At 40.0% G+C, this 19,372-nt stretch overlaps 1 protein-coding gene across 1 annotated transcript; it reads left to right on the top strand.

Annotated features, from left to right (window-relative positions):
• The first annotated feature begins 4,639 nt into the window (after nucleotides 1-4,639).
• On the top strand, nucleotides 4,640-17,880 carry Polr1f (RNA polymerase I subunit F). Its single transcript, XM_052185958.1, is given in 5 exon segments — nucleotides 4,640-4,932; nucleotides 8,925-9,021; nucleotides 9,023-9,067; nucleotides 15,086-15,294; nucleotides 15,792-17,880. Coding segments are annotated over 5 exon segments (993 nt in total). The 5' UTR covers nucleotides 4,640-4,678; the 3' UTR covers nucleotides 16,180-17,880.
• The last annotated feature ends 1,492 nt before the right edge of the window (nucleotides 17,881-19,372 follow it).

Below are 19,372 nucleotides of genomic sequence, written 5' to 3'. Positions count from 1 at the left end.
TATTTGTTTAGTAACCAAGTCAGCAGCCCAACAGTAGAGAACAGCAATTTATATAGAGAAGGGCCAGACTTTAAAAGTCTCTTTTCCCAGCTGTGAGAAGCCCTCTTTCTTTATAGACCACAAGGTGGATAAAAAGAGATAATAATAAACGGATACTGACTGTTTGATGGTCCCCATATATGTTGGTGGACTTTCCTTTTCCCCATCTGATAGCCAGGGTCAGATTTCTGCTCTCTGGGTTGAGGTACTTGGCTTGGGCCCTGTGATGGTTCCCATATGATAGGCCCAGGGAGTAACCCTATTAGGGGGTGTGGCCTTGTTGGGGCAGGTGTGTCGCTGTGGGTGTGGGCTTAAGACCCTCACTCTAGTTGCCTGGAAGTCAATCTTCTACCAGCAGCCTTCAGATGAAGATGTAAAACTCTCAGCTCCTGCACCATATCTGCTTGGATGCTGCCGTGTTTCTGCCTTGATGATAGTGGATTGAACCTCTGATCCTGTAAGCCAGCCCCAATTAAATGTTGTCTTTTATAAAACTTGCATTGGTCTTGGTGTCTGTTCACAGCAATTAAACCCTAACTAAGACAGAAGTTGGTACCAGGGACATGGTGATAGGCATGACCATGCTTTTGTTTGGAAGAATGTGGATTTGGGGACTTTGGATTTGGAAAACCATGAAATGCTTTAAGTGGGGCTTAATGGGCCAGCCTAGTAGGAATATGGAAGACAGTGGTGCTGAGGGTCATTTGAACTGTGTAGGCCTGATTGCCCAAGAGGTTTCAGTGGAGAAGAACTTTAATATGTGGCTGAGAGACTGTTTTTGTGATGTTTTGGTGAAGAACATGGCTGCTTTTTGTCATTGTCTGAAGAGACTGCCTAGGGCTAAGGTAAAGAGATTTATATTAATTGCATCTGCAAAGGAAGTCTCAAAAAAGCCCAAAAAACTTTGTTCTCTGTTTAAGTCTGATGAAGAGAACTTTGAACAAACATAGAAAGTTGAGAAAGGAAAAGTACAAAATATACAGTTTGAGTATTAAAGGGGTGCCAGGAAGTGAAATGGAGCTGAATTCAAGCATATTAAATTGAATTAAGGGAGTGGTGACCTTGGGGCAAGATTCCACCCAGCTAAATTTAGGTCCAAGCTTGGTAGTACAAGCCTTTAATCCCAGGAGGCAAAGATAAGCAGATCTCTGAGTTCAAGGCCAGCCTAGAACAGAGCAAATTCTAGGTGAAGATTCTAAATCCAGGGTGGACCACATCTTTAATCTCAGTGTTTAGGAGACAGGCATGCAGATCTCTTGAGTTCAAAGTCAGTCTGTGGAGCAAGATTCAGGACAGCCAATTTAGGCAGTGAAGGAGCTGGGAAAAGGAAGCTGGTGATAACATAATAGAACAAGGGGGGGGGCAGTGTTCCAGCTCCTGCAAGCAGCAGAACTCAGCAGCTGAAGTCTTTGGCTTTATATTCAGGTGGAGAAGGAGACTACTGGGACAATTGATGCTGGTTAGCTGGAGCTAAGAAATTAGTGGTGATTAAGAAAAGATCAGCATCACTGAGGTGAAATCTTCTGGGAAGTGTTTTCTGAGAGCACAAAGAAGCTGTATTCCAGAGATAGCCAAGGTTGTACCTTGTGCTGCAGCTGCACTTGGTGACATGTAAGAATTATCCAGGTGGTACTGGTTTTGAAGGCATGAAGGCATCATGAAAAACAGCTGAGGTTTGGCACTGTGAGAGGCCATTGGTGAAAGTGCACCCTCACTTGTAATTGACAGCCCAGGACTGAAGGAGTCACACAAAGGAGTTGAGGCTTGGTACCATGAAGAAAGCCTATGAGAGGCTTTGGTGAAGCCTAGTTGCAGTGGAAGACCCTAGCATACTGGAGATGCTAGTACCATGGGATGACCACCAAGAACAGTAGTGACAGTGGAGTGGATCAACCTGAATTTAGAGCGCTACAGAGGGCAGAGCTGGAGAAGTGACTCCAGCTCTTTGGAGATGCACAGAAGATCATGTGTAGATCTCAGATACTGGAACAAGAAGCTGTGAAGCTGAAGTTGACTTGGGGACCCCAAGATATTAAAGATGCCAGAGCCACAGGATGCCTGCCAAGGAAAGCTGCTAACAGGGAGTGGAACCAGCCCAGGAGAAAGAACCTTGTTGCAGTCAACAAAGATGAAAAAGGAGTTGGATATCTGAAGACTGCTTTGCCATCAGACATGGAGATGCAGAGTTTGGACTTTTCTGAGCTGGTTTCCTGTCTTGCTTGGGGGATTACAGTTAAGTGATGGGATGAATCCCAAAAGAGACCTTGAACTTTGAACTTTTGACACTGTTGAGATTGCTATGACTACAGGGACTTTTGAAGTTGGACTAAACGTATTTTGCATTATGCTATGCTTAAGTACGGCCCCCATAGACTCATGTTTGAACAAGCCTATGGGGGCCAGGGAGTGGAATGTGATGGTTTGTATATGATTGGTTCAGGGAGGAACTCTATTAGGAGGTGTGGCCTTGTTGGAGTAGGTGTGTTGCTGTGGGTGTGGACTTAAGACCCTCACTCTAGTTGCCTGGAAGTTAGTCTTCTACCAGCAGCCTTCAGATGAAGATGTAAAACTCTCAGCTCCTGCACCATATCTGCCTGGATGCTGCCATGTTTCTGCCTTGATGACAATGGACTGAACCTCTGAGCCTGTAAGCCAGCCCCAATTAAATGTTGTCTTTTATAAAACTTGCATTGGTCATGGTGTCTATTCACAGCAGTGAAACCCTAACTAAGACAGGCCCAAATAATTTCTGTTGGATTTCTGAGTTCAAGGCCAGCCTGGTCTACACAGTGAGTTCTAGGACAGCCAGGGCTATACAGAGAAACCCTGTCTCGAAAAAACCAACCAAACCAAACCAAATAATTTCTGTCAAAGTAACTACTGGAGCTCCCATGTACCTCCATCAGATAAGAAGCTGGCAGGATTGATGGCAGTGGGTTTCTCAAACAAGACTCGAGGGTGGGCCAGGAGTAGGACCTGTTATTAGGTCACACAGTCATTAAACAGCCATCGTTCCGGTGTTCCTCATAGGAAGGTCTCAGTTGAGTGCTCGGAGCATAAAATATTGACCCAAAGTAACCCTTTTTTTTTTTTTTTAAATTAAACTACAGGAGCCACCACAACTCTTAGACAGGTGGTCCATCCTGTAGTTTCAGGGTCTTTCCATGGACACAAAGTTTGGGGTTAAAACCCCTTTGTCTGGAAATTCTCAGGCTGGAGTGGAAGTCAGAGCTGTTTTTAAGGCCTCAGACACCTTTTGTTTAGTCTTAGTCCAGATTAGGGGCTTAGTTTCTGCTTTGTGCTGGTCTCTAGAGAGGCCTTGCTATTTCCAGAGTCAGCAATGTCCCTAGGAACTCTCAGACCTGTCTCTTAGTCTTTAGAGTTGGAATCTGAAGGATAGCAGCAATCCTCCCCTGGGACAGGCTCCTTTTGCCTCTCTTCTTCTGGTAGCCAAGGTTGGCAGTCTTTTATGGCTGGCCTTTTTAACCAACATTTTGTAGCCCAAGATATGTACAATTCCTGCACCCACAGCTTAGAGACCATTGCTGAAGAAGGAGGAGGTCTGTAAGAGCTAGTGGAACAGAATGGGTTGTTAGGACAGCACTGTCCAAATGAAAGTTTGCTTTTTCCTTTGGGCAATACAAACCCTCCTGCTGATATGATTGATGTCTGGATATATGAAAGAAGGCCCAAAGCTGGTACCTGGGCTTAGCTATTTGAAAAACATGTTACAACACCCTCACAGTGATTTAGCAGAAGGCAGAGTGAAGGTAGATGGGAAAGACATGGTGGTACCTACCAGTTGAGATGTTGACTTTATAATTTGTGGCCTGCTGTGTAGGACCTGGTTCACCATTGAAAAATCTACTCCACTAATGTTTCTGATTCCTTATTGAATAGCTCCAGCTCATAAAAATGTCTCAGGCCTCACTGCAACTGGAACGGGCACTCCTATTAATAGCCATGCTAAATCCAATAAAGGAAATACTCATCTGGGAGTAGTGGCAAACGCTTTTTATCCCAGCTCTTTTGTGGAAGAGGCAGGCAAATATCTAAGTGTTAGAACCAAACCAGCTTGGTCTACATAATGAGTTTCAAGCCACCCAAGGCTACATAGACAGACACTGTCTAAAAACAGAACAAAAACAGAAAACCAAAACAAATTGAAAAACCCCATTAATTCACTAGGCCTTAGTCCAGCATTGAAAGAAACTAAGGAGCTTTACAAAAAAAAAAAACAAAAAATCAAACTATTTCGGGCCTCTGCTTTTTTAGGCTTAAGTGCCAGATCAATAAATTCAAGCTTCGCTCCATAACTGAGCATACTTTGCAGTGATGAACAAATGATCCTATATCCTAAACATATCTGCCTATATAAATCAGAGCACTCCTGGATTTCACACATGCTCAATAGATACTACAGCCTCCGTGGTTTATCTGGATTTGGGAAAGGAGCAGCCGCCCTCTGCTGGTCAAACCTCTATAATGCAGCTTTAGGAGATTTAAAAAAAAAAAAAAAAAAACCTCCCAGGCCGCGGTGGGACGCTTTTTGATGATGTAAGCTGTCATCAAACTTCGGAGGCGAAGCGGTGGATGCTTGCGTCATCCGTGCGCGCCCCAAAGCACCCTGACAAGCCTCATGGCAGCGGGCTCCGTGGAGTCTCAGCGGCCCAAGGCGGCCTCCGAGAGGCCCGTGGCGGGTCAGGCCGGGATTCTGCCTTGCCTGGAGCTGCCGAGCTACGCCGCGGCGTGTGCGCTGGTGAGCAGCCGCTATTCCTGCTTGGTGGCCGCCCCGCACCGCAGGCACATCGCCCTGTCGCCCCGCTACCTGAGCAGGAAGCGCACGGGCATCCGCGAGCAGCTGGACGCCGAGCTCCTGCGCTACTCCGAGAGGTAAGGTCTCTCCGTCTCCTGGGAGCCGGCAGCTCCGACGTTGCCTGGCGCCCCTGCTTGCGAATGGGCCCTGGCTCCTTCGTAACCCTATGGCGCCGCGGAAGTAAAGTCGCAGGCGCTTCATCAACCGTAGCACCAGCGTCTAACGTCGCCTTCTGCACCGCTGGCCTGAATGCACTGGCCCAGCTCCTCGTGATGAAACTGGACGGTGAAGTGCAAATGGCCGCTGCGGCAGTGCAAAAAGCACTCCCCGTCTGGAGACTGGTAGTGCCCGCTCTCTAGAAACCCACCAGGCTGAGCTTTGTTTGGGTGTTAAAAGTTTCATTTAATCACTTCCGGGTGGTTTGGCAATGAAATTTTGCTGTCGGTATTAGATTCAGCTAACGTGGAAGATGGCATATAAAACATGGATAAGTCGTTTCATTGCAAAACATGGGGGTTTTGTTTGTTTCGAGTAATTTCTTTCTTTATTTCTTTTTTTAACCTACTCTGGGGCTTAATTGGGGATGAGTGGCGAGCCTCGTTATGTTTGTAGGAACAGAAAGTTTACACACACAGACACACAGACACAGACACACACACACACGTGCATTTTATATTAAGCTATTCAAGAGTAACTTGAAAAAAACTCAGAATTTAATTGGGAAGTGATACGCCCTAACACTCCATATCTAATTTGACGAGAATGGGGGATACCTGAGCCATCATTGATGTCTCCAGTAATTTTATGATACTTACGAAATTGCAGGGATTTTCCACGAGACTGTTGTTGGGTAAATTGTCCAAAGCATTTACCACTCTGGAGGTGACTTTGGCAGTCAGCCTGATTAACCATCAAGGCTGCGTAGAGCATCCTTCAAGCACCATTGCACTGTCTGCATCTTTAGTATGTCTTAGGGAGTTGGGATAGAAAGATAAAAGCAAGATTGTACTTTCCAGGAGCTTTGAGGTACTGTGGGGATATAAATATAAGCAAAATCCAGTGAACCGTTAAAATGTGACAAGGTCTATTGAGAAAAGTGAAATTAGATTTTGTAACTTTTGAGGACAACACAATAGGCTGGTATTTAGATGGTAACATTGTAGCCAGTGAGTGCCATGAACAGATGGGTAGTAAATTAAGCTAGAATGCTGGGACCAGAAACCTGTGAATACTGTATAACTGCAGGGAGGCTGAAGTCAGGGATTCCTTAGAGTGCCAAAGACTGGGAGGTGACTTACAAGATGGCCATTACCAATGAAGCAGTATTCGGCAAAACCAGAACGGGGAAGTGGGAAGGGGTGGGTGGGAGGACAGGGGGAAAAAGGGGGGCTTACGGGACTTTCGGGGAGTGGGGAGCTAGAAAAGGGGAAATCATTTGAAATGTAAATAAAAAATATATCGAATATAAAAAAATTTAATAAAATGGCAAAAATACTAAAAAAAATAAAAAAAATAAAAAAATAAACTATGAAAAAAAAAGATGGCCATTAGATTCCACCCATTCTGCCTTTATCTGTTTCTTTTCTTCTTTTTGTTTTTGTATTATGTTTATTTATTTACGTTTTGCTTACGTGTGTATGTGTACCAAGTGCGTGCCTGGTGTCCTCAGAAGATGGTGTCAGGTCCTCAGAAATTAGAATTATGGAATGAATGTGAGCCACCAAATGTGTGCTGGGAATAGAATTTGGGCCCTTTGCAAGGGGGGGGGGCAGGGAGGAGGAACAAAACCAAAGTATATTCTTGTCTGCTTGGCCCTTGGGTTATTTAAAGATGTCAAATGCATTCTCTCTTACTAGTCCCCAAAGACTTAATGGTACATACCCTACATATCCTAGGTGAAGTTACCAAGTGAACCTCATATATATATATATATATATATATATATATATATATATATATATATATATTATGTATATAATATAATAATAATAAATATATATTATATATTTATTAAAGAGGCAAAGATATTTAGTGTTAGGATATCTGTCTTTGAATATATGACTTTTGGTAAGTTACTCTGAGTAGTTTCTGAAAAGTTTTATGGATTTACATAAATTCATTTAGCTTGTACTCAGTGTTCATAACAGTCCTTAGAAGCAATAATTTGCATTGTTTTCTATATTGTTATGAAAATATCATTCACTATGCTGAAATGAAATTTAAAGATTAACACAACCTATCTGCATAATTAAACATTTTACATGGTGTTCTAACCCTATAAATCCTTTCAACCTGTGAGCATAATGGCCTGGAAGATAAAGAAGTTAGATGCTTCTGCTCTTATACATGAGAATCACTGGATAAATGTTACAGTCACAAATGTGGATTGAATCAGACATTTTGCATTTATAGCTCAGAAAATATACACCACATGTACAATTACCAGTGCGTTTATGAAATAGTTACTCTTGGTTATGTGCCACAAAATAGTCTTTCTGGCATTCAAGTATTACTCCAGTCCCAGAAATGTTTTAGTATGTTGGAAATATATAAAGTTGACCAATGACTTTATGTTGATATGTTTATTTTTTAGTGTAAATTCTATCTCCAGAAATTTATAAGCAAGTTTGTCCCTTATTTAAGGATCATGCATAGAGACTGCTTGCAACAAGTGTAGAGCTATTTTGTGCAGAGTAGAGCTTCTTGCTGGCTCTTGCAGGGTCTGTGATACGTGCCATGTGCTCTAAGTGCCATGTAGGGGACAGTAATCTCTCCTGACTAGAGTCTTCTGAGGATTTTAGTGAGAGGAGGTTTTTAGTAGAAACAGAGAGTTTTTTCTTGGCAGTTGTGGTGGATACTTCTTGTCTTTTGTTCTCTTTTCAGTGTCCCTCATATTGTCTTAATGATGTATGACTCCTGCTTAAGTAAACCATGTGTAGAAACTAAAAATTCAAAAGTACTCTCCTTGGGAGAGCTCTCTGAGTTTCTGCTTTTCCTAATTTGGTAACTATTGCAATTCCTTTCCTATGTATTGTGACTGTTTCACTAAAATAAAATCTATTATAGAGAAATCTTTTCTCTTACTTTAGATGAATTGTACTAGAAATTTAATTAAGGCCAATAAAACATTTTCTGCCGTCCATAGCCTTAGACTTGCATTTTGAATCTAAACATATATATAGATAGATTCAATAAAATTGGGTTATAATTAGTAATACATTTGTACATGTGGTAAAGGAGTGATTTTTCTTTTTGGGGGGTGGGGAAGTCGGAAATTTCCTTCAGGAAATTTTTCATGTGGGAGAAATCGGTAAGCTTATATGTCTTTCTTAGTTAACTGGCCTTTTAAAATTAATCATAGCCTGTTAATCTTGACTTGAAATGTGTCTACTAAGTGTCAGTTCTCAAATGATATGGTTGTCGATATTAACATTTCTTTCACCAGAAAAGATTTTAGTTTGGTATTTTTCTGTATTAAGTCATTGGTTCCAATGATCAGAGGCTGTAGTGTAAACAGTCATGATATAGTTATGCCAAGAATATCACATATAAAAACTAGTAATAGTAGATAGTGTCACAGTTGTCTGTATTCGGTCACACAGTGTCTAGACGATTTCCTTGCTTAGTCCTATTATCCCCCTAGTCGCCTGATTCAAATAGGTGGCATGTAAGTGTTAGTTTATTGCTAGTGCATAGTTCTGAATACCCATGCTGATGGTCACTTTAACTTAACTAAGACATTGGAGGGTTTTTTGTTTTGTTTTGTTTTGTTTTTTGAGTCACGGTTTCTCTGTGCAGCCCTGGCTGTCCTGGAACTCACTCTGTAGACCAGGCTGGCCTCAAACTCAGAAATCTGCCTGCCTCTGCCTCCCAAGTGCTGGGATTAAAGGTGTGTGCCACCACTGCCCGGCGGCATTGGAGTTTTTCTGCTAAGCTGTAATTGCTAAGATCTGCTATTGTTAGTCTGTAAGACTAAGTGATGCCATTATGTTTGGGGAAGGGTGGTATATCAGAGATAACAGCAGATTATCTTTAATTAGGATTAACAGTATCTTTCCCCCCTTAACAGCCTTTTAGGTGTTCCTATTGCATATGATAACATCAGAGTTGTGGGTGAACTTGGAGATATTTATGATGATCAAGGACACATTCATCTTAACACTGAAGGCAGATTTTGTTATTTTCTGCCCTGAACCAGGGCAGAAGTTAATGGTATGTACATCATTTTTTTCTTACTTCCTTCACATATTTTTTTCTCTGTGAAACTCTACCCTGTCTTAACACTCAACCTTTCTACTCACTAAAATCACGGTTCTCTCAGGTTCCTTTAAAAATGAACTAGTTTCCACATATGAAAGAAAACCTGTAATTGTCTTTCAGTGCCTGTTTACTTCACTGATGTCTCAGTCAGGGTTTGTATTCCTGCACAAACATCATGACCAAGAAGCAAGTTGGGGAGGAAAGGGTTTATTCAGCTCCACCTTCCACATTGCTGTTGATCACCAGAGGAAGTCAGGACTGGAACTCAAGCAGGTCAGGAAGCAGGAGCGGATGCAGAGGCCATGGAGGGATGTTTCTTACTGGCTTGCTTCCCCTGACTTGCTCAGCCTGCTCTCTTATAGAATCCAAGACTACCAGCCCAGAGATGGTACCACCCACAAGGGGCCCTCCCCCCTTGATCACTAATTGAGAAAATGCCCCACAGCAGGATTTCATGGAGGCACTTCTTCAACTGAAACTTGTTTCTCTGTGATCACTCCAGCCTGTGTCAAGTTAACACACAAAATCAGCCAGTGCAACTGATGTGCTATACTTCAGCTCTCTTTATTGCTGCAGATCACAGGGATTCATTCTTCTGTATGGATATGTTTATTCCACTGTTTTGCACTATGTATTAAACTCTAGTTAGACAGGTGTGTAGACTGAACAGTGTCCTTAGCTGTTGTGAGTAGTGCTGTGTAAACATGGGAGGGTACACAGGCCCTTCTGCTCAGTGTTGACTTTACTTCTCTTGGATTGTTACGGTCGTATGGTAGCACTGCCTTTTTAGTAATTCCTATACTGTAATTCCTATAATGTAAATGCCAATTTACATTCACTCAAGGAGCTTGTTTCTTTCACATCTTTTTCAACATGTAATTTTTGTGGTTATTAACCATTTAGGTGGAATATCGAGCCACTTTCTTGTTGCTATAACAAAATACTTGACAGAAAAAGCTTGCAGGATGAAAGGTTTTCTTTGGCTTCTGCTTTACTTGGCAAGAAGTTTTCATCCTGCTTGGCCAAGAACAGAAAGGAATACTGGTGTCTGACTCGATTTCTACTTTTCTCTCATTTTCTCCAGACCCCAGTCTTGGTTCTTTTGCAGCTTTTAATCCTCTTTGGAAACTGTCTCATAGACACACCCAGTACTATGCCATCGTCTCCTAGGTAACTCTAAGCCCTGTCAAGCGTTGAGAGTGTCTAGCCACTGCGGATATATCATTGAATCTGTGACTTGGATTCCCTTGTGGCTAATGTTGATTGGTTACTTCTTCTTTTGCCCATTTTTAATTGACTTACTTTTTTGTTCTTTATATTCTGGATATTAACTCTGACATTTCTCCTGTATTTCCATTCAGACTCCTCAAGAAAAAAAGAATACACACACACACTTACTTTAATTGGCTTGCCAAGCAATATGGCTCTTTTTATTCCCCTTTACATTCAGCTTTGGATATTTTTTTTTATTCCTTCTGATTTTATTTATATCTATAGATTGATGGTTTATTATGTTGATCTCATTTGATTCTGTTATTTCTCTTGTGTGACTAATGCAATAACAGGTACTCTGACACACTGTCTTTTAAGTATTGTGAATGTTTTGTCTGTTCACTGTTTGCATGTCCAGAGGCCAGAAGAGGGCCTCAGATGTCCTGGACAAAATGCTGAGCTGCCATATGAGTGCTGAGAATCGAACTCAGGGGCCTGGATGAATAACCACCAACCACTAAGCCTTCCCTCCAGGCCCATGTGCTGTCTTGATAGTAGTGTTCTTTCTTCTACTTTGGGTTGTAGGACTCATATAAGCATCTTTTTATAAGGCTGGCTAATAATCACAAATGCTCTTAGGATTTGCTTATCTTAGAAAAATCATTGTTTCTTATTTTATAGAAAAGCCTTGCTATTTGTGTATAGGATATAGTAGTCTTGATTGACAGTTACTTTATTTTAGGGATTGAAGCTTGTAATCCTATGCCTACTTGGGCTACTGGATTTATTTTCCTGGTTTCCTGAGTTTGTTTGTTTGTTCGTCTCTTTTTTAAAAGATTTATTTATTTATGTTTATGAACACACTGTAACTGTCTTCAGACACACCAGAAGAGGACATCAGATCCTTTTACGGATGGTTCTAAGCCACCATGTGGTTGCTGGAATTTGAACTCAGGACCTCTGGAAGAGGAGTCAGTGCTCTTAACCACTAAGCCATCGCTCCAACCCTCTCTCTCTTTCTCTTTCTTTCTTTCTTTCTTTCTTTCTTTCTTTCTTTCTTTCTTTCTTTCTTTCTTTCTTTCTTTCTCTCTCTCTCTCTCTCTCTCTCTCTCTCTCTTTCTTTCTTTCTTTCTTTCTTTCTTTCTTTCTTCCTGATAAATTTGCTATTAATCTAAACAGGTTACTTTTAAATGTGGCCTGGAGATTTTTCTCTGAAAAATTTGAAAATTCTTTGTTCTATATCTTTGAAATTTTAGGTGTAAATGGTGAAGAATTTTCTGGTTTGGCCATTTGAGAGCTCTATAAATTTCTTACACATGATTCTGTATTTTTTCTTTGCTATTATTTTACTGAATAGATTTTTCTTTGCCCTTAACTCCCTCTCCTTTGAGAATACTATTTGTGTAGTTATTATTTTCTTTCATGATGTTTCAAAGATCTTAATTACTGTTCTAAATCTTTCCCCCCCTTCCTTCCTTCCTTCCTTCCTTCCTTCCTTCCTTCCTTCCTTCCTTCCTTCCTTCCTTCCTTCCTTCCTTTCTTTCTTTCTTTCTTTCTTTCTTTCTTTCTTTCTTTCTTTCTTTCTTTCTTTCTTTCTTTCTTTCTTTCTTTCTTTCTTTCTTTCTTTCTTTCTTAGAATGGGATAATTCAAAAGAATTAGGTTCAAACTTTGTAGTAATTTCTTTCACTTGATCTAGTCTGATAAGGGGTTTAACTGAAGTTTTTAAAAATAATTACTGTATTTGAGAACTTTATATACTTTAGTTTGATTATATTCATTCCATCCATGTAATCCTCCCAGCTCCTCCCTCTCCCACCCCCACTTCATGTTTTCTCTTTTTCAAGTCCAGTTTGTGTTGGCTGACTACCCCTGGACATGGGGCCTGTCTCTGCGTGTGGTTGGTATGCCAGGTATCACACCATTAAGTAGAAACTGACTTTCCCTCTCCAATAACCATCAAATGCCAATATCTCCTTAGTTGGGGTGGGTACTTTGTACCTGTCACCCCTCCTCCATGCTGGGGATTTTGTTTGTCTTGGGTTTGTGTCGGTCTTGTCCATGCTGTTGTGCAAGAAGACTTTTCTTGAGAAGATGGCTTTTCACTTCAGATAGGAACCCCAAGACAGACCAAGGTATGAATATCACTAAAGTCCAACTTGGTTAATGTATGAGTATTATTAGGGTTATTTACAGGAACACTACAAGTTTTTGCCTGACTCTAGGCAGATTCATTGTAGATGGATCAGCCCGGGCTCTTTAGTCATATTTGCATTCATTAGAGCCAACAAGCTACATTGTACCATGGGCCCAGGACCAACATTTTTATAGATATTGTTATGGTGGATTTATGACCTAGCATTGGCAGAACCAGCCACGGGTGATGCTATCTGTCTTTTGTACAAGCCCAGTAGATTGACCTCGTGTATGTACCTATCACTAGAGCTGATCTGTGTGGTCTGCACAGGCTGGTCCCCTGGGGACTGTTGGGATATATAAGCATTAGCTTTCTGTGGTTCAGTGTGTACTACCTTTGCCTTTTCCAGCAAATAGGGGTTTCTATCATTCTGTCAGTTCAAAGTTAGGAGAGTGTTAGTGAAGGTAATTCTTCACCAACTGTACTGATACTAAGGTGGATTGTTTCTGAACCTCAGAACCACAAGTGGTACACTGAAGTGTGCATTGTAGCCAGAGGTAATACAAATCAACAAAACACAAGTCTTACATGGGGCACAACTCTCTGTTAAGTGTCAAAATGTTCTAAAGAGTCATCTGTAAGCATTATCCTGGCAGTAGCTGTGCCATCTTACATTAAGAAGCAAGTGGTCCATTGGACATCATAGCTGGTGCTAAGTTGGATCTTGCATCTAACTCCGATAACTGCAGGCACTTGCACAGTTACAGGAAGAGAATGGGAATTTCCCAAGCCAACAGGAACTGAAGTATCTGAGACTCAGGTCTGTGTGCCAGGTGCGTAGGTCTCCTGTTGCAGGCTGGTGTCAGTAGACTTGGCTCAATGTTATGTTCTGCCACACTGGGCATTTTTTGTGTTATTGCAGCGTGACCATCACTGGGTCTGAGATAGCCCTGTGCCAGCTTTCATGTCTTGCTTCTCCTTTTGCTGAAGTTGGGAGAGTAGTTAGTAGTAAAGCCTTCTCTTTGCTGCCCATCTGGTACAATTTCAGCAGTTCACTGCTGGGGTACTAGACTGACAGTAGGGGTTTGTGGGACTTTGCCCAGCATTGAGCTTTACTGTGGCAGATCTAGCACAAGGTTTAAAGTAAGCATATGCAATGCTCTCTTAGCCGACTTTTATATATCATTCTGGTAGTCTGGGTTATGAATGCTGTATGTAGGGAGAGATTGTCAGAGAATCTCACTCAGTTGCCATCCTGCTCTGCCTTGCATATAGTTCAAAGCTTATGTTAGAGTTCAGTCTTCATTACACTCCTTATATTTTCACAAATATATTGTGCTGTCTGTTTAGCATCATGCAGAATACTTGACTGTCCTGGAATTTCCCTGAACACTGCCTCCTGATCTTCATTGTTCATATTAGTTCTTGCCAACCATTGGTCCTTTTGCTATCCTATAGTTTTGCTTTTCCTAAGATATTACTTATTTTTAATTACATCTATTTGTTGTGTGTGCTTGCACATTCTACAGTATGCAAGTGCCACAGCATGCACACGGAAGCCAGAGTACAGCTTGCAGAGAGTCAGTTACCTCCTCCCACCACATGGACTACTAAGCTATAACCTTGCCCATACTAGATCTTTACCTCTTGAAGCAAGTATTCAGATTAGCTTTCTTGTTTAGAAGTATGCATTTAAGATTATTTCTTTATGTCTAAAACTTGATAGCTCTTTTTTTTTTAATTTCTGAAAAATTAATACCTCATTCTGTGGGTGTACCATAGTTTGTTTTTTCAGAGACTTAGAAGTTAAGGGTGGCATTTAACTGGTCATTCCAGGAGCTTTAGATTCTGTTACATTCTGTAACAGTTTGTATTGCATGCATGCTTATATTATTTTACAGTTTTGTCATTCAGAAAATGCATCTTTAAAAAAATATTTTAGGGTTTTCATTCATATACTTCATACACGTTGGTCCCAAAGGAGGCTAAAATCTAAATTCCATGGAAAGCTTCACTTTTTAAGCATAAAAGTCATAATAGTAAGTTTTTCAGAAGTAGTCAAGAATTAGTCATGTTTCAGATTGATAAAGAATAATTTGTTTCCTTATAGAACCATTTATATGTTAATTTGAGTTAGTAAACAATGTGCTTGTAAACTTTGAAATTCAGTCTGTTTCTAGAAATATCAATATAAACCTGTTGCGCATGCTTCTTCTTGCTTTCTGCTTCTTACATAGAACATACGCATATTACAGTGTATTCTTTGCTTGGTATCAGTTATGGAATCATCTACTCCCTGGGCAATTCTAAGGCTTTTTTTGTTGCCCCCTCCCCTTGGCCCTGCACCTTTCCACCTTTGTTTAAGGAAGAACTGGTTTAGTTGTTATCCACTTAAAATAGATATGCAATTATTTAATAAAATTTAAAGTTTCTAAGTTTCCTAAAATTATGTTTTGGTGTCACATGGTAATTTGTTAGATTTCTTTTTTTGTGAAGTTTTTTCAAACATGCCATCAATGTGATATTTTCTCTTTTGAAGATGAAATTTGTATTTATAAAGTCTGACTCACCTTTTAACTCTTTGGCTATCTTCATTGTGTTCTTTCTTTTCTCTTCTTTACAGGGTACAGTTAATAAAGTATCTTCTAGCCATATTGGCTGTTTAGTACATGGATGTTTTAATGCCTCTATCCCTAAACCCGAGCAGATGTCATATGAGGAGTGGCAAACATTGGAGATAAATGTAGGGGATGAACTGGAATTTGATGTATTTCGCTTAGATTCAGATTCTGCTGGAGTATTCTGCATTCGAGGAAAACTAAATACCACAAGGTTAGTGTATGGTAGCAGAAGTAAGTATGTTTTCAGTTTCAAATGTCTTTTAGCTAGTTAGCCTGGATTTAATGTTTCTCAGCCAAAAATTTCTTAACCAACTCTAAATTTTAAAGCTGTGTTTGAGCTTCTGTGGAAACACAGTGAAAACAAAACAAGAAATGGACATTTTATCGGTATATTTGGGCCAACTGTGGTCGCTTGCCCAAGTCACTCCAGCATGCTGACAGCATGGGCAGGAGGGTCCTGAGCTGGAAGCCAGCCTGCCACAGGGAGAGGAAAACAAAGGTCAGAAAGTAGCTGGATAGACATGCCATTGACCTGACATCTGACAACTATAGACCTTGTAGTGGTCTGAGGAATGACAAGATAGACTAGAGCCGCAGTAAACCAGCCTGTGCAAAGAATCATAGTCTGTTGAAACAGTTGTGGCCTCATTTTTTTCCTTTCTTTTTTGCTTATTGCTGTTAATATTTTAAAAATCTGTTCATTTACAGTTTGCAACTTAAGAGCTCTGTAGTTTCTGAAGATGTAGCAGAAACTGTCATTGAAGAGGTTGAAAAAATTCCAAAAAAGAAGAAGAAGAAGAAGAAAGACAAAGACACAGAAACATGTGAAACAGTCGATACTGTTACAGAGGTAGCGGATGTTACAGATGTCACTTCAAAGGAAGAAACAGACATACCATGTAGTGATAATGTGAATGACTTCTTTGAGGAAGAGCCAAAGAGGAAGAAAAAGAAGAAGAAAAGGCACCAGGAAGATCAGGACCCCATTTTCCAAGCCAGTGACTCCAGTGGCTACCAAAGTGACCATAAGAAGAAAAAAAAGAAAAGAAAACACAGTGAAGAGGCTAACTTTGAGTCACCTAAGAAGAGACAGTAATTGTCTTTTCTTTTGTTAACAAATTCAGATACACAGATGAATAGATTTTTTTGAATGGTAGGAAATACTTATGGGACATTCACAAACAAATACTTGATTGGTAGGGTTTGGTACTAAAATCAATCAATTGAATATATACATTTAATAATACCAGTATTATTAAAGTATTATTTTTAACAGTTAGGTGGAAAATGTTAACAAATGCTTTCAGTCTTGACTCATATTGTTAATGTGCTACATGAAATTTTATATTCTCAACATTTGCCAAAGAACTTTATAATACTTTCAATTTTTTTCTGATAATAAATTTTGCTTTAGCCATAACATTTTTTCTAAAAGCTTAATACATTTACCAGGTTTAAATTTTCATTAAACAGTATATTTTATTTAAAATGTATAGGTAAAGAAGATTATCTAGAACTCTTATATACCCTGTGGCTATCTGTTGAATGTATGGTGGGCAGAAAACTCATTGTGCCTTCCCAGAGGGTGTGTGTGCATGCACTCTTGAATTCTGAGACTGCCGTGGAAGGGCTGTTAATTTTTACTTTGTGTTTCAGTAGTCTTTATCTCATTATATATGGATCATGAGCAAGATGAAGAAAAGATAAATGTGGTTCTTGCTGGTTGAAAATCTCCAGTAAGTTTTTAATGATTCGAGGTAGTCTACTAGACTTGCTTTGAGGAGGAGCTCCACAGTTATTATTGCTTTTATTGATAAAAATGTGGGATGTGTTATGTCTAACCAGGAGGTGGTAGTGAGGATAAGCTGGAGGAGGCTCGTAATCAATCCATAGCCAGGCATTTACAGGGACTTAATATTGTAATGTATTTTGTTGAGGTCAAAGGATATAAAGTCAATCAAGATAGTATAGTTCCTTTCTCCATGAATTAACATGGGAGAAACACTTGTGTGCACACAGCCTAAGTGAGGAAATAAAACAGGATTTGTAGTAAATACCATGGAGTAAACATTGACCACTCTTTAGTTAGTATCTGGGAATGTACAGGGGTAGGGTTGACCTTTCCATGTCAGTCATTGTTGTTGTCACTGTCTGGTAGACAGAGTGTGATCATCAGTTTAATGTTTGATAAAGAGTAAATTTTGGCAACTATGTTTTTTGACTTAATCTGTGGTATATAGAGCATAAGAAATGGCAGCAATTTAATATGTATAGGTTGATATAATTGCCAAACCAAAATCTTTCACTCAGGATACTTGAAATTTTTAGGTGGCTTTCAGGTCTCTTCTTAAACCGTGACTATTCCAAATTGACATGTATTGTCTGTCAGTATAAAGTATGAGATTTTAAATTAAAATTGTTTAAAAAAATACAAAGAATACCCTAATACAGTTGTCTTTCCCTCCTCTTACCTCATCCATCCTGTTCCTATACCTGCCTGCTCTCACCCCCCACTGCACCTCCCCCCATCCACCCTTGATGCCTATTAAAAAACTGGGTATAGACCGAAACAGAATTTTTGGCAGGAATCTCTTATTGTGAAGAAGTACTTAAAGAAATGTTCACCATCCTTAGTTGTCAAGGAATTGTAAATCAAAACAAGCCTGAAATTCTATCATATACCCATCAAACTGCTCGTCCTGATGAGGATATGGATCAAGGGGAACACTCCATTGCCTGTGGGAGTCCAAATTTTGTACAACTGCTTTGGAAATAAATTTGGTGGTTTCTCAGAAAACTGTGAATAGATCTACCTCGAGCCACAGCTATGGGGCATATACCCAAAAGAACCTCTACCATACCGCAAAGACATTTGCTCAACTGTGTTCATAGCAGCTTTATTCATAATAGCCACAAACTGGAAACAACCTATATCCTTCAACCGAAGAATACATAAAGAAAATATGGCTCATTTGCACAATGGAATAGTACTCAGCTGTTAAAAATAATGGCATCATGAAATTTGCCAGTAAATAGAACTAGAAAAGATCATCCTGAGTGATGTAACCCAGACCCAGAAAGACAAACATGGTACGTACTCACTTACAAGGGGATTTTAGTCATAAAATACAGGATAACTGTGCTATAAACCACAGACCCAAAGAAGCTAAATAGCATGGAGGGCCCAAGGGGGAGAAGTTTGAATTTCATTAAGAAGAGGAAATAGAAAATTAAACATTTTTGCTTAACATTTTTGCTGTGGTGATTTAAGTAAAATATTAATTTTAGCCTGTTTCCCATTTATTTTTTCTCAATGGTTAAATAACATCGTAGATGAGACTTCATTACCTTACTTTGGACAGTGCTATATAAATGAATATGTAAGTTCAAAGGTGTTGAAAAGCTTGTTTTGTCAGGATTCGATGGATGTGATATACCTAGAAAATGTTCAATAAATCCTTCATATTTTAGAAATTGAATTTATAATTTAGTACAGTATAGTAAGTCACAGAATTCTAGCATTTGATAAACATCAGGAAAACATTTCAAATTTATCCACTGATGAAAAAAAAATATAGATTAGCAAAATAACTCAATTCTCTCATTTTGCCTCAAATGATACTCTTGAGTTTTAAAGGATTTGCTCATTTGCAGTGTCAATCCCTAGGACTTCCAGTCCTCATCCTCGTGAGTGAAGAGGTTTTTTTTTGCACAATTGTTACATTGCACAAGGACTAAGCAGATATAACCTAATCCCATCTTCACCCTGTGGCATAAGAAGAATTGAGTGAAGTAGATGTGAGAAGCGTTTGATGGGTGACTCTCCCTTACTGTAGATGGAGGGGATCCTAGAACCCAAGGGTTCTGAGCTAAGAGGTAAGAGCTTGTTCCTGGCCAACAGACAGGAGGAAATGGCCTTACATCTGCAAGGAACTGAGTTCTGGAAAGGGCAAGAATGAATCATAAGCAGGTTATCACAGGTTCTTGAGTTAAGCATTAGCTAGACCTTGGTGTGTATGGGCAGTGAACCTACCTGAACCTTGTAGACTTACTGTGCTTTGTATGTTGTGTATGTGTGTGTGTGGATGTGGAAGCCAGGGGTTAACATTGGGCTCTTCCTCAGTCCCTTGCTTAGTTTTTGAGATAGTCTTGCTGAATCTGGAGCTCACAGATTCAGCTAGGCAGTCTGGCTAATGAGATGAGCCTGAGGTGTATTTTCCTGTCTCCGTATTCCCAGTTACTGGGATTATGGGTATGTGCCACAGGCCCCAGCTTTTCTGTCTGTGAGT

This window comes from Apodemus sylvaticus, chromosome 6 (genome assembly GCF_947179515.1).
Source record: "Apodemus sylvaticus chromosome 6, mApoSyl1.1, whole genome shotgun sequence".
Taxonomy (NCBI): Eukaryota; Metazoa; Chordata; class Mammalia; order Rodentia; family Muridae; genus Apodemus; species Apodemus sylvaticus.
Note: the sequence above shows the minus strand (reverse complement) of the source record. Positions and strands in the feature narration are given on the sequence as shown.